A 24216-nucleotide genomic window follows, 5' to 3' on the forward strand; every position below is an offset into this window, starting at 1 on the left:
ACGTATTACTAAACAGAACCAAAAAGCAGAAAAACTGAAATAAAATTGGGTTGCCTCCCAACAAGCGCTATCGTTTAACGCCCTTAGCTAGGCATAAAAGCAAGGATAGATCTAGGTATTGCCATCTTTGGTTGGCAAACCATAAGTGGCTCTCATAATGAGTTCATAAGGTAATTTAATCTTATTTCTAGGGAAGTGTTCCATGCCTTTCCTTAACGGAAATTGGAATCTAATATTCCCTTCCTTCATATCAATAATTGCACCAATCGTTCTAAGGAAAGGTCTACCAAGAATAATAGTACATGAAGGATTGCAATCTATATCAAGAACGATAAAATCTACGGGCACATAATTCCTATTTGCTACAATAAGAACATCATTAATTCTTCCCATAGGTTTCTTGATAGTGGAATCCGCAAGGTGCAAGTTTAAAGAGCAATCATCAAATTCACGGAAACCTAACAAATCACACAAAGTTTTTGGGATCGTGGAAACACTAGCACCCAAATCACACAAAGCATAGCATTCATGATCTTTAATTTTAATTTTAATTGTAGGTTCCCACTCATCATAAAGTTTTCTAGGAATAGAAACTTCCAACTCGAGTTTTTCTACATAAGATTGCATCAAAGCATCGATGATATGTTTAGTAAAGGCTTTATTTTGACTATAAGCGTGAGGAGAATTTAGCACGGATTGCAACAACAAAATACAATCTATTAAAGAGAAACTATCATAATTAAATTCCTTGAAATCCAAAATAGTGGGTTCACTGAAATCTAAAGTTTTGACCTCTTCAATCCCACTTTTACCAAAATTTGCATCAAGATCTAAAAACTCCAAATTATTAGGACGCCTTTTAACTAAAGTTGACTCATCTCCAGTCCCATCATTATAAACATTCATATTGCAAAACAAAGATTTAATAGGGGACACATCAATAACTTTTAGGTCTTCATCTTTATTCTCGTAAAAACTAGAAGAACACGCTTTACAAAGCAATCTTTCTTAGCACGCATTCTAGCGGTTCTTTCTTTGCACCCATCAATGGAAATTCTCATAGCTTTGAGAGACTCATTGATATCATGCTTAGGTGGAATAGATCTAAGTTTCAAAGAATCAACATCAAGAGAAATTCTATCCACGTTCCTAGCCAATTCATCAACTTTAAGCAAAAAAAATTCAAGCAAAGTATTGAAATTCTTTTTAGAAATCATAAACTCTTTAACACTAGTCTCAAATTCCGAGGGAATCTTATTAAAATTTCCATAGGAATTGTTGTAGGAATTATCATAATTATTAGAGGAATTACTAAGGAACGGCCTAGGATTAAAGTTTCCTCTATACGCGTTGTTCCCAAAATTATTCCTACCAACAAAATTCACATCCATATATTCATTATTATTCTCAATCAAAGTAGACAAAGGCATATCATTAGGATTTGAAGAAACACTCTTATTAGCAAACAATTTCATAAGTTCATCCATCTTTCCACTCAAAACATTAATTCTTCAATCGCATGAACCTTTTTACTAATAGATCTTTCAATGTGCCATTGAGAATAATTAACCATAATATTATCTAGGAGTTTAGTAGCTTCTCCTAAAGTGATTTCCATAAAAGTGCCTCCTTCGGCCGAATCTAAAAGATTTCTAGAATCAAAATTCCATCCGGCATAAAAATTTGGATAATCATCCACAGATTCAAACCATGAGTAGGGCAATTACGTATCATTAATTTCATTCTCTCCCAAGCTTGTGCAACATGTTCATGATCAAGTTGCTTAAAATTCATAATATCGTTCCTAAGAGAGATGATCTTAGAGGGAGGAAAATACTTAGAGATAAAAGCATTTTTGCACTTATTCCAAGAATCAATACTATTTTTAGGCAAAGACGAAAACCAAGTTTTAGCACGATCTCTAAGCGAAAATGGAAATAGCTTCAATTTAACAATATCATTATCAACATCTCTCTTCTTTTGCATGTCACACAAATCAACAAAGCTATTTAGATGGGTAGCGACATCTTCACTAGGAAGGCCGGCGAATTGATCTTTCATGACCGGATTCAACAAAGCAACATTAATTTCACAAGACTCAGCATCGGTAAGAGGAGCAATCGGAGTGCTAAGAAAATCATTGTTGTTGGTATTGGAGAAGTCACACAATTTAGTATTATCTTGAGCCATCGTGACAAACAAGCAATCCAACACACAAGCACACGAGAAGAAAGCGAAAAAGAAGCAAACGGAAGAGAGGGCGAATAAAATGGCAAGGTTGAGGTGGGGGAGAGGAAAACGAGAGGCAAATGGCAAATAATGTAATGCGAGGGATAAGAGTTTCTGATGGGTACTTGGTACGTCTTGACTTGTGCGTAGACTCCCAGGCAACGGCGCCAGAAATCCTTCTTGCTACCTCTTGAGCACAGCGTTGGTTTTCCATTGAAGAGGAAAGGGTGATGCAGCAAAGTAGCGTAAGTATTTCCCTCGGTTTTTGAGAACCAAGGTATCAATCCAGTAGGAGGCCACGCTCAAGTCCCTCATACCTACACAAACAAATAAGAGCCTAGCAACCAACACGATAAAGGGGTTGTCAAGCCCTTCACGGCCACTTGCAAAAGTGAGATCTGATAGAGATGATAAGATAATATTTTTGGTATTTTTATGATAAATACTAAAAGTAAAGAAAGCAAAATAAACGGCGATAGAAATAGCTCGTTGACGTGAGATTAATATGATGGAAAATAGACCCGGGGGCCATAGGTTTCACTAGTGGCTTCTCTGAAGATAGCATAAGTATTACGGTGGGTGAACAAATTACTGTCAAGCAATTGATAGAATTGAGCATAGTTATGAGAATATCTAGGCATGATCATGTATATAGGCATCACGTTCGTGACAAGTAGACCGACTCCTGCCTGCATCTACTACTATTACTCCACACATCGACCGCTATCCAGCATGCATCTAGAGTATTAAGTTCATAAGAACGGAGTAACGCTTTAAGCAAGATGACATGATGTAGAGGTGAAAGTGCAACTATCCCTGGGTGGTTTTGGTAATTCCTAACAACATATAGCTCATTGAGCTAATGCTATTTCAAGATAAATATTTCAGAAAAGCTCAATGATTGGCATGGCATGGATGAGAAAAGTGGAGCCCTCAAAATGCTATGGACAAAAGATTGGCTCAAGCTCAAAGCACAAGACTCTACATTTTCATTTTAGTGATCCAAGATCACATTGAGTCCATAGGAAAATCCAATACTATCAAGAGGGGATGAGATGTTGCTTAATGGCTTGCTTGCTCAAAGTGCTTAGTGATATGCTCCAAAACCCTCAACTACTTTCTCACATCCACATATGTCCCAAACAAAAAGTCAAACTCGTCCCCATCGAAACTTTCTATCCGGCGCCACCGAGTTCAGTTGACATAGCCACTACCAGAAACCCTAGTCTTTTCGGTCTCACCGAGATGGGATTGTAATCTCTCTGTTTCCCTTCGTAACGTTTCGGTCGAACCGACATGAGCGATCGGTCCCACCGAGATTACAATGCAAACTCTCTGTTTCCCTCTCGTAACATTTAGGTCCATCCGAGATGAGCGAATCGGTCCCACCGAGTTTCCCTGACCAACTCTCTGTTTGTCAATTACCAAAATCGGTCTCACCGAGTTTGTGTAATCGGTCTCATCGAGATTACGTTATGCCCTAACCCTAACGAAATCGGTCCCACCGAGTTGACATGTCGGTCCCACCGAAAATCCTAACGTTCACATTTTGAACCAAATCGGTCCGACCGAGTTTCATGATTCGGTCCCACCGAGTTTGGTGATTTTTGTGTAACGGTTAGATTTTGTGTGGAGGCTATATATACCCCTCCACCCAGTCTTCATTCGTGGAGAGAGCCATCAGAACATGCCTACACTTCCAACATACATTTTCTGAGAGAGAACCACCTACACTTGTGTTGAGGTTAAGATATTCCATTCCAACCACATAAATCTTGATCTCTAGCCTTCCCCAAGTTGCTTTCCACTCAAATCTTCTTTCCACCAACTCCAAATCCTGTGAGAGAGAGTTGAGTGTTGGGGATACTATCATTTGAAGCACAAGAGCAAGGAGTTCATCATCAACACACCATTTGTTACCTCTTGGAGAGTGGCGTGTCCTAGATTGTCTAGGTGTCACTTGGGAGCCTCCGTCAAGATTGTGGAGTTGAACCAAGGAGTTTGTAAGCACAAGGAGATCGCCTACTTCGTGAAGATCTACCCGAGTGAGCCAAGTCCTTCGTGGGCGACGGCCATGGTGGGATAGACAAGGTTGCTTCTTCGTGGACCCTTCGTGGGTGGAGCCCTCCGTGGACTCGCGCAACCATTACCCTTCGTGGGTTGAAGTCTTCATCAACGTGGATGTACGATAGCACCACCTATCGGAACCACAAATAAAAAATCTCCGTGTCAACATTGCGTTTGCTTCCTCAAAATCCTCCCTTTACCTTCATATGCAATTGTCTTACATTCCGCTGCTATACTCTTAGAACTGCATGTGTAGGTTGATTGCTTGACTTGTGCAAAGTTGCTAAAATCTGCCAATTACTAAAATTGGGAAAAGGCTAGACTTTTATTTGGTCAAGTAGTCTAATCACCCCCCCCCCCTCTAGACATACTTTCGATCCTACAAGTGGTATCAGAGCTTTGGTCTCCATTTGCTTTGATTTCCATAGCTTTTGGTGGTCATAGCCTTGGTTTCACAACCTAGGAGAGTATGGCGTCTAGCGAGGGAAATTACCACCGTAGAGGTCCTTACTTTGATGGTACTAATTTTGCTAGTTGGAAGCATAAGATGAAAATGCATATTCTTGGACATAACCCTGCCGTTTGGGCTATTGTGTGTATTGGCTTGCAAGGTGAATTCTTTGATGGGAGAGAACCGAACCGTGAAGCTACCGCGAAAGAGTTGAAGATGCTACAATACAATGCTCAAGCTTGTGATATTCTCTTCAATGGATTGTGCCCCGAAGAATTCAACAAAATCAGCCATCTTGAGAATGCAAAGGAAATTTGGGATACTTTGATTGATATGCACGAAGGTACCGACTCTGTCAAGGAATCCAAATTGGATGTGCTCCAAAGTCAACCTGACAAGTTCAAAATGAAGGATGGTGAAGGCGTCGCTGAAATGTACTCTAGGCTTGCTCTCATCACAAATGAGATTGCCGGCTTAGGAAGTGAAGAGATGACCGATAAATTCATCATCAAGAAGATCCTAAGAGCCTTGGATGGAAAATATGATACCGTGTGCACATTGATCCAAATGATTCCCAATTACAAAGATCTCAAGCCAACGGAAGTCATTGGAAGAATTGTTGCTCATGAGATGTCACTCAAGGATAAGGAAGAGCTTCACAACAAGTCAAGTGGTGCTTACAAAGCCTCATGTGAAGCTCCCACATCATCAAGTGAGAAGCAAACCTTCAATGAAGAATCGATTCTAATGGTGAAGAACTTCAACAAGTTCTACAAGAGTATAAGCAAGGAAAGAAGTTCCAAGTCAAGGTCCTACAATGACAAAAGATCTTCTAGTCGTGAGCGTAATTGCTATAATTGTGGAAGACCTGGACACTACTCAAATGAGTGCACGGCTCCCTACAAAAGAAGAGAAGATTCTCCCAAGAGAAGAAGTAAAAGAGAAGAATCACCATCAAGAGAAAGAAGGAGTAGAGATGATCGTTATGAACGAAGACCCTCTCGGAGAAGCAAGGATCCGGAAAGGAAGGATAAGTCATCAAGGAGCTACACAAAAAGAAGACATCAAGCTCATGTTGGTGAATGGGTACCCGGCTCCGACTCCAACAATCACTCCGACTCCGAATATACTCAAGATGAAGGTGTTGCCGGTCTAGCACTTGTGCCAACCAACTCCTACGACATATTTGACTCACCAAATGAAGGAATTGGAAGATGCCTCATGGCCAAAGGTCCAAAGGTAACACACCCCGAGTATGTTGATTTCAATAGTGATGAAGATGATTTGCTAGGAGATGATGATTTACTTGTTGACAACTCTAGTTATGAAAACTATGATGAGCTTGCTATTAATCATGATAATCAAGATAAAACGAATGATGATGATAAGAAGGAGATTGAGCGTCTAACTAAAGAACTAAACACTCTTAAGTTAGCTCATGAAACTACCTTGGAAGATCATCGAGAACTTTTAAAGACTCATGAGAAGCTATGCTTTGAAAAGCTCAACCTTGAGCAAGAGCATGAGTTTCTAAAGGCAATCAATGATGATCTTCGCAAGAAAAGTTCTTCTTACATTTCCAAGCGTTTACTCTTGTCTACTTACATGCCACAAGTGAAGTCTAGCAACAAGAACAAGAAAGATTCTTCATCTAGTAGTAACAACAATCATGCTAAATCCAATTTTGTTGCTTCTAGTAGTTCTCTTGATTCCACTAATGATTCTCTTAGCCAAGTTACACTTGAGCAAGAAAATAGCTTATTGAAGGGAATTATAGAGAAAGGTGTTTACAAGAGTCTTGCCGGAACTAAGCAATTCGAGGAGATTGTACGCAAGCAAGGAAGGCACCGGAAGAATCAAAGTGTTGGTTTTGAACGAAAGTTCAATGCCAATGGAGTTGAGTGGGAAGAAGATCAATACCCCAAGACGAAGTTTGTTCCTCAACAAGAGAAGTATGATCCTACTTCTTTCAAAGGAACACAAGCTCAAGATGATCTTCCACCACAAGACCACAAGCAAAAAGGCAAGGATAAGCTTCAACAGGAGATTGATGCATTTGAAGAAGCACCCAAGGCCTTGGTCAAGTGGATTCCCAAGACTACATAAAGTTCTACTTCATCAAGTACGACTACAACTCCAAGGATTCCCATCAAGATGGTGTGGATCCCGAAGAAGAAGAACTAGAGAGTTCTTGAGGGTGACTCCGCCAACATACTTCACTCTCATCATTTTGGCAAGGACAAGTGCAAACAACTTTCATATCTTGCACTAGTTCAAGGAGTCACAAACCCTCTTCTTGGTAAGACAAGGGACAAGGTAACCTAATGCTTTCATGGACATCATCTTGTGTACACATCACTCTATGTCTATGGATATCCTTGTTTGTCCTTGTGGGACTAACCCGTGTAGGTATTGAAAGTGCAACTCACTCCAAAGGATTGCTCCGAATGATCTACATCAATATTGAGCATCTACATCTTCAACACCTACATGAAGTCATCATCGACAAAACCCAAGGTTAGTTCATCCCTCCTAGGGGGGATATCACATCTAGGGGGAGCTTTACTCTAATCAATTGAGCTGGAGCAACTCTAATGATGTGAACACAACAATGCTTTATGTAAAAGTGGCAACCCCACTTGTGCTTAAACGATGAGTATGACCTATGATCAAATGTTCTCATTTGACTCCTAAGTCAATATACTCATATATAGATGACCTAGTCATCGCCAATTGTTTGATAGATGCTAGAGTGTTTGTGCATGCTTTGTCACATATATTTTTTTTACCTGGAAGACTGCAAGGCTTACACCCCACAGCATTTTATTAATAAAGAACAAAGAATAAGTACAAAGTTCCTCAAGAGGGGGAACAAAAAGAAAGAAAGGCTATACAAGAAAAGCTATAGTACTCTAAGAAATTAAAGAAAGCACTAAAAACTACAACTAGGAAAGAAAGAATTTACAAAATAGATGGCCTTCAAGGAGGCGGGAAATCAATCCATTTGAGCAGAGCCTCCTTATATCTGGTCTTGATCCGATGTGAAAGAAGAGTAATATCATGAATAAACCCATTTCTCCACTGCCTAAAAGTTGGGTTGACATGCCTAAAAGCCCTGTCATTCCTAACTTTCCAAATATTCCACCATGCAAGAAAAACCACCTCTGAGAAAAAAAGGCTTATTAAACTCCTTCCTGGCATGTAAGGCAATTTGCACCATATCATTGCTATCTAACCAGGAAACTTGTAGGTAGTTCGAGATTCTCATACTGAAGTTACATTGGAAGAATAGATGATTCCTATCCTCAATTACTCCAGTCGGGCATAGGACACAACTAGGTCCATCATTAATTCTCCAATGGCGTCGATGAATCATATCCTTGGTGTTAACTCTGTCCATAATTACCAGCCAAGCAAACATTTTAATTATCATGGTACAGCAGCTTTTCCAGACCCAGCTTAGTATAGGATTGGCAATAACAGGCTGGTGAACAAAATCATAGTACTTCTTTGCCGAGTACTCTGCCTTTTTCCCATGTCTCCAAGCCCAGATATCATTACAACCATTGTCTAAGGAAGTCTCAGATAACAAGCTTGAAAGCTGATTGAACTCCCTAAAAGCCAGTTCAGATAGTGGCAATGAAAACATTTGCTGCAAATTTCCTGCGTGTATCACTTCCATGACAGAAAGATTCTTCTGCAGGAAAAAAGAGAAAAGCCTTGGAAACCTTTCTTGCAGAGGAATGCAAGACTGGTCAATCTCCCAATGATCAGACCAAAATAGAACAGAATCTCCTTTGCCAACAGTGACAGAGGTAACAGCCTGATACTTGTCCATTAATTTACAAATGTCCCTCCACCAGAATGAGCCACAAAGAATAGTGTCATGAGGAATTCTCTGAAAGTAATATGAGTCCCACACCAAACGGACCCATGGCACATCTGCTTTATTATAGAATTTATTCATGTACTTAAGGAGCAGAGCATCATTCTGTAGTCCCAAATTCAGAATTCCAAGCCCACCCTTCATCTTGGGCCTGCAGACAAGGGGCCAAGCAGCCAAAGAGTGTCCCTTCTCCTGACCATATTTCCTCCAGAGGAGCATGTTGAATGCATATTTTTACTCATTCGAGGACATCCATTTGTTGCTTTGATTGTTTGGCTTTTTCTCTTTTGCCAAATGGATGGACAAGAATGCCTAAGAACTCCCTCTAGCTATCTATGCTTTCCTCGTCTCAAACTCTATTCATGCTACATCACAAAGTTTGATCAAGTCAGATTCGAACCACTCTGTGTGAGGAGCACTCGAAGTCCCCGATTCGTCATAGTCTTAAACTTCCAAAACCTCTTTGTGCATTTTGGTCTGACCGATTCATCCTTTTCGGTCCTACCGAGATCACTAAGTTGATCTAGGTTTTCAATCTCGGTGCCACCGAGTTGTTCCACTCGGTCGGACCGACAGTGTCAGGTTATATATACCGACGGGTCAAATTTTGGAAATTTTTCCAAAACCCTTCGCCCGCGCGTAACCTGCTCTGCCTTCTTGGGTCTCCGGATCGTCCTCTCGCTGCCAGCGGCCTCCCGCTGCTGGTCTCCGCCGCCATCAACGGCAATCTGCCCCGCCGTTGCCGCCGTAGCAAGTTCCACCGCCGAGATAGGGTATGTATGAACTTGATCTTTGTGCTATTCTTTAACTCCGATTCCTAGCACATTGCTTTGCCATGTTTCTTGCCACGTATGAGATCATCCTGTCCAAAGAAAACATCCCGTAGATTAGATTTGATTTGAAAATTTAGGGTTAGGTTTCCGCCGAACTCATCTCGGACCGACCGAGTTGTAGAAATCGGTCTCGCCGATTTGGCTTAGGCCATTGCACATGTGATTTTCGGTCTGACCGAGAATTGCAAATCGGTGTGACCGAGTTCGACTCTCTGTAAACCCTAGCAGTCTCGGTGCCACCGAACTGTGACTCGGTCTGACCGAGTTCACTAGTTTAGGTTCCAAAAGCTGCTTCGGTATCACCAAGTTTACAAATCAGTAGCTCCGAAATGCTTTCTGTGGAGAACTAAAACTAAGTTTTTGAGTCATCTGTTTTGGAAAACTCCTGTACTTTGTGAATGCTCATCTTCTCTACCTCATCTATAATCTATTCACAGGGTCTGCTGACAGTTTGCCCGCAAGATGTCTGACCAAAGTCAAAACCAGAACAAGTCTGAACAGCAGGTGTGGATGAGTGAGGGTTCTGATCCCTCTAGCAGCTATGATGAGGGCAGCAGGAGCACACCTAGTAACTTGCCAAAGGTACCTACCAGGAAAAGGAAGAAGAAAACTTCTGATTCTGAAGATGAGGACTATGTGGCTGTTGAGGATGAAGCCACTTCAAGGGAAAAGGTGCTGAAAAAGGAGTATGGCACAGCTGCTGCAACAAAGCCAGGAATGAAAACAAAGGCTCCAGCAAGAAGAGTTCCAATGTCAAAAGCCAGAGCCTCCACTCAAGAAACAATGGAGTTCACTCTTGAACCCAAAGAAGGAGGTGAAGGCAAGAAGAGGAAAGAAAGGGTCAAGAAGACCATTGCTAGAGTTATTGGGAAGCCCTCCATGATGAGAGATTCTGAAGAAGAAGAAGAACAGGAGGAGGATGCACCAGCACCCAAAGCTCAGAAGCTCATGGGAGGTGCAATCAGATCAGGGGCTGCTCCATCTAAGCCCAAAACTGCTCCCAAGGCTGCTGCTCCAGCTCAAAAGCCAAAACCCAAGAGGAACACCAAAAGTATACCAGCTGAGGAGAAGAACAAGGCCCCAGTGCCTGAGGCTGCTGAAGAATAGGAAGATGACTCACTTGTTTTGAGGAAGCTCAAGCCAAGATCCCTGACCACAATGATGCACATCCTGTTGCGGAAAACATGAAAATCAGGAAGGATGCAGGACTAAGATTATGGAAACAGTCTGATCCTTATGCTGTCAGGAGGAGAACTGCTGTTGACTACAGGTTTCACACTAAGGAACATCAAGACTTTTATGAGACAATTTTGCTTGACAAGAAGCCCATTGTGTGTGACATGAGATGGGTTGACTAGGAGTACATCAAGGAGAATGAAGATCACTATCCAGGTGTATATGATGGCTTCAAGGCATGTGGCATTGACATTTGTTGCCCAGAAGCTCACCAAGTGGAATGATGAGCTGATCATGCAGTTTTACTCCACTGCCCACTTCTACCCAGATGGGAAGATCATTTGGATGTCTGAAGGTACAAGGTACCAATCTTCTGTTGAAGAATGGGCTCAGTTGATCAATGCTCCCGAAGAAAATGAAGATGACTTGGATGTTTATGCTGAGAAGAAGAAAGACCACAACACTATGGCACACATGTACAGAGAGATCCCAGATGATGCTTTGGAGAATCATAAGTTTGGATCTGTCCACTTCTTGTTGTCTGGTCTGCCTACCATAAATTGGATCCTAAGGAATACATTGCTACCCAAGTCAGGTGATCACAAGATGATCAGAGGACATGCTATCAACTTGCTACATTTGTTTGATGTGCCTCAAAAATTCAAAGTCATGAGTCTGATTGTGGAAACAATCAAAAGGACAGCAACTGATCAAAAGAGAAGTTGTGGGTATGCCCCCACACATTCAGGAGCTCATCAACTCAAAGATGGGCACAGGCAAATATCTATTGGATAAGGAGCACCTGCCCATCTACCCTAAATTTGAAGACAACACTGTAGTCATGACTGAGAATGAACCATCATCAGCTCAAGCACATGAGAAGAGAGAGAAGGCAAGGGCAGAGAAAGCTGCAAAGATGCCAACTACTGAAGAGGCATCTCAAGTCTTCCTGAAGAGCAAGCAAGATCAGTTAGCATATCTGATCCAATCCACCATGAGGATTGAGAAGGGCTTGGCCACCCTGACTCAAAACCAGGAGATCTTGGAGAGGATTATAGAGACCAAATTCTATAATCTTGATCTGAAGGTAACTGAGATCCAAACTGCAGTTGAGAAGCTTTAGGAGGAAGCAGAGGAGAAGAAGGGCAAGTTTACTACAGATGCTTTTGCTAGAGTGCCCAGAGGACAGAGATCTGCTGCAGTACCAGTGACAGATACTCGAGCTACAGCATCAGCACCAGCAGCTACAGCTCCAGTGCCACCTCCAGTAGCCACACCTCTAGCAGCCACTCCACCAGCTCCAGCTACATCATCTGAAGCCTTCGTCCTTGGAGTCATCTCTAAACCACCTCATGAAGACCAAGCCTGAGAAACATTTAGCACTATGCATTTTTGAACTTTTTGGTAACTTGTTGCCAAAGGGGGAGAAAAATGTATAGATCATAGGCTTCGAGAAAGAGTGTTGCTTTTTTTATCTCTCTTGCTTTTTTGGTTGAACTTCTTGATTGTGTGCTTGTGTGATATACTTTATGTCCTTGTGAGATACTTGTTTGATCATGTGTTTGATCATAAGCTACCCTTAATGCTTGTTGGATGATATTATCTCTTATATCCTTATATGATCATTCACTTGCTTGGTGATGAGTGCAAGCTTTTAACTTCTATCATTTTGAGCGCTCCACCAAGATGTATGTGACAAGGAAGAGTAACCCATGATCCTAATCGATTGTGCATTTGCATTCAAAAGAAAATTTTAAATAATGCACAAATTTAGGGGGAGCTCTTGCTTATCACATACTTCTCAGAGCGACGATGTTTTTCAATCTTATTATCATTTGTCGAAGCTTTGATCTATATGTTGTCATCAATTACCAAAAAGGGGGAGATTGAAAGTGCAACTATCCCTGGGTGGTTTTGGTAATTCCTAACAACATATAGCTCATTGAGCTAATGCTATTTCAAGATAAATATTTCAGGAAAGCTCAATGATTGGCATGGCATGGATGAGAAAAGTGGACCCCTCAAAATGCTAAGGACAAAAGATTGGCTCAAGCTCAAAGCACAAGACTCTACATTTTCATTTTAGTGATCCAAGATCACATTAGTCCATAGGAAAAGCCAATACTATCAAGAGGGGATGAGGTGTTGCTTAATGGCTTGCTTGCTCAAAGTGCTTAGTGATATGCTCCAAAACCCTCAACTACTTTCTCACATCCACATATGTCCCAAACCAAAAGTCAAACTCGGCCCCACCAAAACTTTCTATCCGGCGCCACCGAGTTCAGTTGACATACCCACTGCCAGAAGCCCTAGTCTTTTCGGTCTCACCGATAGGGATCTCGGTCTCACCGAGATGGGATTGTAATCTCTCTGTTTCCCTTCGTAACGTTTCGGTCAAACCGAGATGAGCGATCGGTACCACCGAGATTGCAATGCAAACTCTCTGTTTCCCTTTCGTAATATTTCGGTCCAACCGAGATGAGTGAATCGGTCCCACCGAGTTTGCCTGACCAACTCTCTGTTTGTCAATTACCAAAATCGGTCTCACCGAGTTTGTGTAATCGGTCTCACCAAGATTACGTTATGCCCTAACCCTAACGAAATCGGTCCCACCGAGTTGACATGTCGGTCCCACCGAAAATCCTAACATTCACATTTTGAACCAAATCGGTCCGACCGAGTTTCATGATTCGGTCCCACCGAGTTTGGTGATTTGTGTGTAACGGTTAGATTTTGTGTGGAGGCTATATATACCCCTCCACCCACTCTTCATTCATGGAGAGAGCCATCAGAACATGCCTACACTTCCAACATACATTTTCTGAGAGAGAACCTCCTACACTTGTGTTGAGGTCAAGATATTCCATTCCAACCACATAAATCTTGATCTCTAGCCTTCCCCAAGTTGCTTTCCACTCAAATCTTCTTTCCACCAAATCCAAATCCTGTGAGAGAGAGTTGAGTGTTGGGGAGACTATCATTTGAAGCACAAGAGCAAGGAGTTCATCATCAACACACCATTTGTCACCTCTTGGAGAGTGGTGTCTCCTAGATTGGCTAGGTGTCACTTGGGAGCCTCCGTCAAGATTGTGGAGTTGAACCAAGGAGTTTGTAAGGGCAAGGAGATCGTCTACTTCGTGAAGATCTACCCGAGTGAGGAAAGTCCTTCGTGGGTGACGGCCATGGTGGGATAGACAAGGTTGCTTCTTCGTGGACCCTTCGTGGGTGGAGCCCTCCATGGACTCGCCCAACCGTTACCCTTTGTGGGTTGAAGTCTCCATCAACGTGGATGTACGATAGCACCACCTATCGGAACCACGGATAAAAAAATCTCCATGTCAACATTGCGTTTGCTTCCTCAAACTCCTCCCTTTACCTTCATATGCAATTGTCTTACATTCAGCTGCTATATTCTTAGAATTGCATGTGTAGGTTGATTGCTTGACTTGTGCAAAGTTGCTAAAATCTGCCAAGAACTAAAATTGGGAAAAGGCTAGACTTTTATTTGGTCAAGTAGTCTAATCACCCCCCCCCCCTCTAGACATACTTTCGATCCTACAGAGGGATAAACTCAAGCAATATGATATAAACCCCATCTTTTTATCCTCGATGGCAACAATACAATACGTGTCGTTTTCCTTTCTGTCACTGGGATCGAGCACCGCAAGATTGAACCCAAAGCTAAGCACTTCTCCCATTGCAAGAAAGATCAATCTAGTATGCCAAACTAAACTGATAATTCGAAGAGACTTGCAAAGATAACCAATCATACATAAAAGAATTCAGAGGAGATTCAAATATTGTTCATAGATAATCTGTATCATAAACCCACAATTCATCGGATCTCGACAAACACACCACAAAAGAAGATTACATCGAATAGATCTCCAAGAGAAACAAGGAGAACTTTGTATTGAGATCCAAAGAGAGAGAAGAAGCCATCTAGCTAATAACTATGGACCCGAAGGTCTGAGGTAAACTACTCACACATCATCGGAGAGGCTATGGTGTTGATGTAGAAGCCCTCCGTGATCAATGCCCCCTCCGGCAGAGCGCTGGAAAAGGCCCCAAGATGGGTTTTCATGGGTACAGAAGGTTGCGGCGGTGGAATTAGGTTTTCGTGGTGCTCCTGGATGTTTTTGGGGTACGTAGGTATATATAGGAGGAAGAAGTAGGTCGGTGGAGCTACGAGCGGCCCACGAGGGTGGAGGGCGCGCCCAGGGGGTGTAGGCGCGCCCCCTACCTCGTGGCTTCCTCGTCTACTGCTTGACGTCCACTCCAAGTCCTCTGGATCACGTTTGTTCCGAAAATCACGTTCCCGAAGGTTTCATTCCGTTTGGACTCCGTTTGATATTCCTTTTTCTGTGAAACACTGAAATAGGCAAAAAAACAGCAATTTAGGCTGGGCCTCCGGTTAATAGGTTAGTCCCAAAAATAATATATAAGTGTATGATAAAGCCCATTAAACATCCAGAACAGAATATATAATAGCATGGAACAATCAAAAATTATAGATACGTTGGAGACATATCAGGCATATCATCAAGCAGCAGTTTTCTTTATGCACCTTACTTGTTCTTGCAATGCAGCCAAACAGGTCACATGCTTCAACAAGCATATCATCAACAACTGCTGCATCAACAAGAGGCCATTTCCATGCACCACTACTGGTGTTGCTCCTCCCAGGAAGAAAACCACGGCTTTTGCTACTGCACCTACTGCTCCTCCCAGGAATAAAACCGCAGTTGCAGCTTCTGCACCTTCTACTCCTCAAAGGAGGTCTCCCAGGAAGAATACTGCCCCTGCACCTTCTGCTCCTCCAAGGAGGTCTTCAAGGAAGAAAGCAACCACTGCTGGTACAACCTCTACCTCTGCTGCAAGCCATAGGGGAACTTTTTTACCTCCTCGGCAGACTGGAAGGAAGAAGACTAGTACCTACAAGATGAAGGAGTACTTATATGCTTCTGGTAACTAGAAGTATTCCATCTTGTGTTGCCTATGTTGGCAGAAACTTATGTTTGCTTTGAAACTTGTGTTGGGGGTGCTACTTGTGTTGAAGTACTGCTTGTGTTGCCTATGTTGGCAGAAACTTATCTTTACTTGTGTTGGTTGTGAAACCAATGGTATGTTTACTTGTGTTGGTTGTGAAACCAATGTTATCTTCTCGTGATGGCTTTGAAACCTATGTTATCTTTACTTGTGTTGGCTTTGAAACCAAACTAGATTCTAGGGTCTCTCGACGTCGACAAAACCATCCAAACTAGATTCTAGGGTCTATCGACGTCGACAAAACCACCCAAATAGATGCTAGGTCTCTTGGCGTCGACAAAACCACCCAACTAGATTCTAGGGTCTCTCAGTGTCCACAAGACCACCCAACTAGATTCTATGGTCTCTCGGCGTCGACAAAACCACCCAACTAGATTCTAGGATCTCTCGGCGTCGACAAAACCACCCAATTAGATTCTAGGGTCTCTCATTATCGACAAAAGAACCCAACTAAATTCTAGGGTCTCTCTGCCTCGACAAAACCACCCAACTAGATTCTAGGGTCTCTCGGCATCGACAAAACCACCCAACTAGATTCTAGGGTCTCTTGGCCTCGACAAAACCACCCAACTAAATTATAGGGTCTCTTGGCCTCGACAAAACCACCCAACTAGATTATAGGGTCTCTCGGCGTCGACAAAACAACCTAACTAGATTCTAAGGTCTCTCGATGTCGATGAAACCACCCAACTAGATTCTAGGGTCTCTCAGCCTCGACGAAACCACCCAACTAGATTCTAGGGTCTCTCTCGGCCTCGACGAAACCACCCAACTAGATTCTAGGGTCTCTCGACCTCGACAAAACCACTCAAATAAAGCATTCATCTAAGCAGCATCACATTCAACATAATATTATATTCATCCAAGCAGCATCACTAATAAGTAGCATATTACTAGATCCAACATAATATTACAAGATCCATACATAACCATAACTAATAAGTAGCATATTACTAGATCCATACATACTGCCAAGTGCTAAATAAGTACATTACACAGCCATTACTAAATAGTTAGCATATTACTATATCCATACATAGTACCCATGCTCCCATAACCATAGTGCAGCAATGCTAAACCACACTATACAAAAGGCAAGCAATGCCTAATGATACTTCAGTGGCTCATTCCTCTAAGATGGCCTTGATCCGAACCAGCTTCACCTTGTTCTTTTCCACAGCCTTTTCAAGCCCGGTAATGGTGGCTTGCATCTTCTTCTTCTCTTCAGTTAGCTTCAACTTCATGTTCTTAATGACACTGGCTTTAGCAGCTATCAGGTTCTTCACCATGTCATACTTCTCCTGCAGCTTGCTCTCATCAGGTTTCTTTTCCATCTGAGCCCTCTGCTCCTGGGCATCCAAAAGGGCATTGACATCTTTAACCAACCTCTCATAACTCGCCTGCAACTTGATCTTCTCTTGTGTCAGACTATGAACAACAAATGAGCTCATCAGATTTTCCTCAATCTTGTTCCCCTGGCACTCTTCATACATCTCCCATAAGTTGGCCAATGCATTCTCCATTGTAGTTGGCCAAGCTGGATAAGTCCATTCAACTAGTCCACAGTTCTTACTCTCCTATTAAACAAACCAGATAGGCCTTAATTTGTTAAACTAGCTAGGCAACATAATTAACAAAACCAGTAGCAGCAATTAGGCAAAGGTTAACAATGAGTGCTTAATAATAGATTTCACATATCCATATGCACATGCACATGCTCACTTATAAACAAAGACCTCACTTAGCACATGCACATGTTTACTAACAGCAGGTAGGCAACCAGTACTTAATAACATATTTAACATATCCATATGCACATGCTCACTTATAAACAAAGACCTCACTTATCCACACTATAATCAAAATTACAAAACAAAGGAACATGCCACAACCCTGTGCACATGCTACCATATAAACAATGACCTCACTTAGCCAGATCTGCCAACTACAAAATGAATGGATTCAATCAATAGCCTAACTTAAGCAATGACCTCACTTAAACAATGACATCACTAAGCATTAACCACCTATTTAGACAACCAAACTAAACAAGCCAGATCTGCCTCCTACAAAAGAAAATCAAAGCTAAACAATGACAAAATAATTAAGACAGAGCAGCATTAGCACAAGTTTGGCACATACCTTCTCAGCACAAGCAAGGAATCTCCATCCAGTGAGAATACCTTCGAAAGCAACCTGCCTCTCTATCTGCTTCTCGTGTTCGTGGCACAAAACAACAATGTCAGTTTCAGGGCCCTCGAAATCGGAGTTCTCCGTGGTAGCAAGGATCTGCGTGTGCAAAGGAGAGCAAAAGATTTGGGAAGAAAACTTCAGATCAAGCTCAACAGAAAAATCCCCAAATACAAACCCTAACCCTAACCCTAGCTCTAGCAACTGACCTGGACGACGCCTTCGTCAAAAGCTGAGTTGGTGTACTAGTAAGAATTCTCGCTGTTGTACTCATCAGTCGAGGACACCAAGGCGACACGGCGGTGGCGGCCGGAGATGTGGGATGAGGGGGCCGCGGCGCAAGAGTGGGAGCAGATAAAGACAAGTCGAGCAAGAGAGAATGAGGGCTGGGGGTGGGCCGGTTCCGATTCGGGTGGGTTTGACAGTTCGGCTCGACACGGCTGGGCGAACGATGTCTAACTCACGGCTTCATCGGCTGCTAGAAAGTGGGACCCTAATGTGCCACGTCAGCATACCACGCCGACCAGGAGCCACTCCACGCGTCACAACCAGAAACTGGCCTCGGAAGTGGAGTCCAACTCAGCTCACGAGTCCCCACAAGACAGTGACCACCACCCCATCCCACACCGGCATCGTCGCCTCCGCCACCTTCTCCCTCCCCCAAGAACCCAACCCACGAGCGCGGCGATCACCTTCCCAGCGCAGCTCCCATGGGGCGTCACCGTTACAGGAGGCGCCCACCGAGCCCCTCCTCCTCCTCCTCCTCGTCGGATCTCGACGACATGCTGCCGGTGGGCGCGGAGGTGGAGGTGCGCAGCGAGGACCCCGGCTTCGCCGGCTCCTTCTACGAGGCCACGGTCGCCGGCCACCTCCCCTCCTCCTCCTCCGACCGCGGCGGCAACAAATGCTACACGGTGGTCTACTCCACGCTAGAGGGCGACGACGGCGAGCCCCTCCAGGAGGCCGTGGCGGCGGCCTGCGTGCGCCCGCGCCCCCCGCGCGCCGCGCCGAGGCGGTTCGCGGTGCACGACATGGTGGAGGCGCTGCACAGCGAGGGGTGGTGGGCCGGCGTGGTCTCCGCCGTCGCCCCGGCGCCCGCGGTGGCCGGAGGGGATCTGCGGCGCCGGCTGAGGCGGGTGTACCAGGTCGCGTTCCCCACCTCGCGGGAGACCATCGAGTTCCAGGAGGCGGACCTCCGGCCGCACCGCGAGTTCGTCGGCGGCCGCTGGGTCCCCGCTGCCAAGGCGGTGAGTCCGGCTCCTTTTCGTCTTAATTAACCTTCATCCAGATGATTTGTTTGATTATGGATGGATGAAATCGCCATGGCCCATTGCAAGCCTGCCTTGCGCACCACCTGCTCGGCATAATGCCTTACTCTGTTGAGCTCTTCTCCGTGCGCAGCCTGCTCGATGGAATGCCGAATACGGCGAATCTCGAGCCGCCATCAAGGATGTGTCGTGTGGAATTATCCGTCTGGTGTTTTATCATTTTCAATTCAACTACTTGTTGGGTCTATTGATTGATTGGTGCCAACATTATGTTCTTAATTTGGGCTGAGCTATCTACCTAGTTCGTTCGACTGGCCATTCGTCGGTCAAGCAGTAACAAATACTGAAATGGGCACTGCTCTCGTATGTTTCTTGAAAACTAGTGATAACCATCTCATATGTTTCCGCACACAGCCTGCTCGATGGAATGGCCATTGCCGAGATCTCGGCCTATGGCTAAAATCATTAATTTTGCTTTAGTATTTTTACGTTCCTGAGTGTACCTTGCCCAGATTAGATATATTGTTTTTCTTCTCCTTTGTGGGTAGCCCAAATTGATTGTTGCGTGTAGCATTTTCTTCGTCAACTTTAAAACATGATTTTTCGCTTCTGTAAATTTCTAAACTTTCTTGGATGAATTATAGCTAAATTTTCATGTTTACTGAATTTAAACAAGGATTATGCGTGGCCAAGAGCTAATTTTATTTAGGAAATCTGTTAAAAAAAGGCATTGTTTTTTCCTGATAGTAGTGTTAAAGAAGTAACAGTTTACTTACTCCTGTTGTGGGCAGGACAATGCATCCCCTTTTTTCAGCGAGGGAGACCAAGTTGAAGTGAGTCAATCTGGAACGAACTTTGGCGAATCCTGGAATCTAGCTACTGTTCTTAAAGTGATTGGTGCTACAAATTTCTTAGTAAAGTATATGCATAATGGAAAGGACGGGAAATCAGCTACTGAGATTCTGGATTCTCAATATATTCGTCCAGCACGCGGCATCATCCGTATTGACTCAAAGTACAGATTTTCTCCTTCTCATGTTGAGGTCCTCCATGAAGATAGCTGGTGGCCTGGTGTTATTCTGAAGGTCTTAGGTACTGGGATCGACAAGAAGTATGTAGTAATGTTGGATTGTCACAAGACAGATCTTGATGAGATCGATATGGATGCGCTGAGGGTTGAAATTACGCAGCTCAGGTCACTCTGTGACTGGGACGGTGAAAAATGGGTACCCTGCTTGAAGAAGGTACATCTGTATATTCTGTGTTTTGTCTTCGGTCATTCTTTTCCTTGATGGAGATCAGAATGCCATTTAGTGCGGTCGTTGCATGTATTACATAGCGTTCTGAGGTGTATTTGATCAAGGAGCATTCATAGTTTTAGTACTTCAGATTTCAATAAAAATTGTCAATATTACCATGCTTTGGCTGCTCTTAGCACTATACTGTTTGCACTATGTTACTCATTAGTCTCACCTTCATTGGGCACTGTTTGCATCAGTGTTAACGACACTTTCCATCTGTTTGTTCTTTAATCTTTGGCTCGGTTAACCGATAGACATGATCCCATCATGATAGCCATATGTATCTGCATGTTTATTCATACCAGAAGCTGCTGCAAATGAATTCGGAATATGCGAGTTTATTCAGTCCCTGTTCTGCATTCCATAACACAAATGATGTTATTCAGCATTACCTCAAACATGTCTTGAATACCCTTTCCATTTCAGGAATCTGCAAAAAGGCCAATTTCCGCTGACTTGGATAATGATTTGGATAAAATCAGTGATGAACCTGGTTCTCATCAAGACAAAAAGAAGTTGAAGAATGCACATGTGTTACCAGAACAAATTTCTCCCCTTTTGTCTGTTGGTAAAGAAAACATTGAAATTACTCGTAAGCCGGGAAATGCAGTATTGGCACCAAGATCTGAGTTGTCACCTCCTTCACTTCCACCTATGGCATCATTTGGCTGTCTGAGTTCTTCATCTTCACCTGTTACAAGCTGTCATCTTGCACAATCATCTTCTCACATTCAGGCTTCGTTGTTTGGAGCGTTTGGACAGTCAAGGACTATCCCACAGAGCCTGCCATTAGGAACGCGATCGCTTATTAGCTCATGTTTTACTGGTATTAAAGGGTCAAAAAAAGTATTAAGCGGTCAGGATAAGCAGTCAACTGCTGGAACTGGGGCTGTACTGTTCAGACAAATGAAGGAATCTGCTAATGGACCTCAATTAACTTCTCCAAAAAGGCCAATTTCCGCTGACTTGGATAATGAATCGGATAAAATCAGTGATGAACCTGGTTCTCATCGAGACAAAAAGAAGTTGAAGAATGGAGATGTGATACCAGAACAAATTTCTCCTCTTTCATCTGTTTGTAAAGAAAACATTGAAATTAATCATAAGCAGGGAAATGCAGTATTGGCACCAAGATCTGAGTTGTCACCTCCTTCACTGCCACCAATGGCATCATTTGGCCGTCTGAGTTCTTCATCTTCACCTGCTACAAGCTGTCATCTTGCACAATCATCTTCTCACATTCAGGCTTCGTTGTTTGGAGCGTTTGGACAATCAAGGCCTATTCCACAGGGCCTGCCATTAGGAACGCGATCGCTTATTAGCTCATGTTTTACCGGTATTAAAGGGTCAAAAAAAGTATTAAGCGGTCAGGATAAGCAGTCAACTGCTGGAACTGGGGCTGTACTGTTCAGACAAATGAAGGGATGTGTTTCTTTCCAAACAGCAGTGCCTCTAGTGGAGAAACCTGAAACTGTGAGCTGTTGCTTGTTATCGCATCCCCTTAGCTATTTAAACTGGTCGTAAGATCATTAAAAATATCATTTGCTCTTACTTTGTTTACATTTGTAAATACTAAATGCAGCCAATGGAAGGGATAGGTGCTAAAGGCATTGAAGAAGGCAGCAACATTATCTCTTCCTCTGAAGACCGTAAGTTTTTGACTATTTAACTTCTATTTAACAGTCAGCAATGTGTACTGACTACATAATAGTCAGCAACACTTTCACAATGTTCACAATGTTACTAGGACTTATATCAATGACACCTTCCATTTCCAGGTTCACAATCACACGAAGGTAATGGAACACATGATTCTTGCCGTCCCTTGTCTGCGGAAACTGTGGCTGTGCATGAGAGTATCATGCACACGAGTGGTTCAGAATCCTCGGCAATCCAGCAGCTTCCAATTGTGAAGACCTCCCCACTGTGGGCACAGCTTGAGGCACTGGAGATATTCAGGACAACGCCACAGCGGCCAAATCTGCATCAGTTCCAGCAGCACGTTCCAGAGCTCCATGAAGGACTGGCACTGGGTCTGATGATCTCTTTTGCTGATCTGGCGGAAAGCATAAACAGGCTGGGCGTTCAGGACGACGATGAGCTACTCGAGCGGAAGATGGAGTGCCTGGCTTATCTCGAGGCAAGTGGTTTCGATGTCGGGGACCTGAGATCGCGCGTGGAAGCTTTAATTCACATGAAGAATAGCCGTGCCGAACTGCGGGAAGCTTTGAGAAAGCTGGAGGAGGAGATTGCTCGCGAAGAAGCCGACGGCCTAGAACTGGGCACGCTACTTCGCGCCCTGGCTATGGCTGTCCGTCACCTTGAACTACATGCCTATCTTGTCCGCGGCGTAATAAGGTCTGCCGTCGCACGGAGGATGAACAATGCCATGGAGATCTCGAGGCTCAAGGCGGAAGCGAACAATCTGTCCACCGCCGTGCCGCGGTGAGTTTGGTGGGTGGGAGCACGTCATCGTTACGCTTGTGAATAAGTAGTTACCAATGGTGAGTGGTGGGGAACGCCCTTCTAGATGCAGTGTAGATGGCGAGTATTTTGCGTCGTGGAGTTGGCCGTAGTACTGGTGAGTCTTTTGTGTGTGTTGAGAGATCATGTTGCCGCACGGCGGTGACTTTGGTTAGAGAATTTCAGCACACCTGTGAATAGGTAGTTGCCAATGGTAAGTGGCGGGGAATCCCCAGCTAGATCGATGTCGTGTAGATAGTTCATAGCGCTATCCTGGAGTTGGCAGTACCACTGGTGGGTCTTTTGTGTATGTTGCTACCCTGGTATGCTGTTACTTTTGGGCTCTTAGCTAAGTGATAAATGCCAGCAACAGCAAGGTAATAGTTCCTTCCAAATCATGCCTGATGTTGCCATATATTCAGTAATTGTCTTGTTCTTGTCCTCGGAGGATGCATGCTACTGAATTAAGGTATACAATGTGAGAAATAAAGCTCACTGTCAAAATGCTAGACCAAGAAGAACTGGACACAGGTATTCACCCCATTTGTCGTTGAATTTCCATTTGGGCTTGAAAGCAGGACAGCTTCTAATTCGAGTGAATTTCCATTTAAAATATTTATTATATCATCTGAGGATGGGTGCTTGGATGCCATGTCTTCAAATTGAACTGGTCTTGCATTGCTATTTGTCTCCCTAGAATCTGTTAGTTACAAACAAAAAAATTGTCAGAACCGCAAAAAAATAAAAAAATAAAAATTGTCAGGCTCTGTTGGTATTCTGCATTGCCATTGCCTACCCAAACAGGAGGTGATTGAAGGGAGAGAAATTTGGATTCACTGGTTTGTTGAGGTTTTTACTGTGGGTCCTGGTGTTGATAGCTGAAAAAGAGCACACGTACCTGCTAAATCATTGTGGGTTTTTCACTTATAGCCCGCATGTTTGGAGAAGAGGTTGTCATTAAATTCTCTAAAAAGCTGCACGTTCTTAAGATCAGCTTACCGTATTCATGCATTGTTTTGTTCAATTCTTCTATTCCTGGCTGTCCCGCAACCTTGTGTACATTTTCTCTCTGCTTAAGTCTTGCTTGTAATGATTTGCAAGCTAGGAGCATTTACCACCCCCATTTCCTTTCGCTAGGGCGGTTACATGGCGATCTGGATTCTGGACCATCCGACTGTCTCACAAGGTTATCATATAACCACAGTTGGGCTAAGTTATCATATAACCATCACTTCGTGCCTAAAAGCACAAAAACCACCACATTTAGGGCAGGCATGTAACCACCACTCTTTTAGAGTTTGGT

At 43.5% G+C, this 24216-nt stretch overlaps 2 protein-coding genes across 2 annotated transcripts; one reads left to right on the forward strand and one right to left on the reverse strand.

Annotated features, from left to right (window-relative positions):
• Window positions 1-16667: 16667 nt before the first annotated feature.
• Window positions 16668-18288, reverse strand: LOC123048164 (uncharacterized). Its single transcript, XM_044471317.1, has 3 exons — window positions 18091-18288; window positions 17834-17980; window positions 16668-17268 (listed from the first exon to the last, which is right to left on the reverse strand). The coding sequence occupies exon 3, from the start codon at window positions 17212-17214 to the stop codon at window positions 16816-16818; it is 399 nt and encodes a 132-aa protein (XP_044327252.1). The 5' UTR covers window positions 17215-17268; window positions 17834-17980; window positions 18091-18288; the 3' UTR covers window positions 16668-16815.
• A 219-nt stretch (window positions 18289-18507) lies between these two features.
• LOC123050976 (uncharacterized) lies at window positions 18508-23372 on the forward strand. The gene is made up of 5 exons (XM_044473699.1): window positions 18508-19128; window positions 19941-20393; window positions 20877-21923; window positions 22033-22099; window positions 22229-23372. Exons 1-5 carry the CDS (start codon window positions 18592-18594, stop codon window positions 22897-22899), a joined length of 2775 nt encoding a protein of 924 aa, XP_044329634.1. The 5' UTR covers window positions 18508-18591; the 3' UTR covers window positions 22900-23372.
• The last annotated feature ends 844 nt before the right edge of the window (window positions 23373-24216 follow it).

Source organism: Triticum aestivum, chromosome 2D, assembly GCF_018294505.1.
Source record: "Triticum aestivum cultivar Chinese Spring chromosome 2D, IWGSC CS RefSeq v2.1, whole genome shotgun sequence".
NCBI classification, from domain to species: Eukaryota; Viridiplantae; Streptophyta; class Magnoliopsida; order Poales; family Poaceae; genus Triticum; species Triticum aestivum.

Bases quoted from the DNA above. Each gene is read 5' to 3' on its own strand.
- LOC123048164 (XM_044471317.1), bottom strand. From the start codon at position 17,214: ATGGAGAATGCATTGGCCAACTTATGGGAGATGTATGAAGAGTGCCAG.
- LOC123050976 (XM_044473699.1), top strand. From the start codon at position 18,592: ATGGGGCGTCACCGTTACAGGAGGCGCCCACCGAGCCCCTCCTCCTCC. The intron at 19,129-19,940 runs GTGAGTCCGGCT...TGTTGTGGGCAG, and splicing joins GGGTCCCCGCTGCCAAGGCG to GACAATGCATCCCCTTTTTT. The intron at 20,394-20,876 runs GTACATCTGTAT...TTTCCATTTCAG, and splicing joins GGGTACCCTGCTTGAAGAAG to GAATCTGCAAAAAGGCCAAT.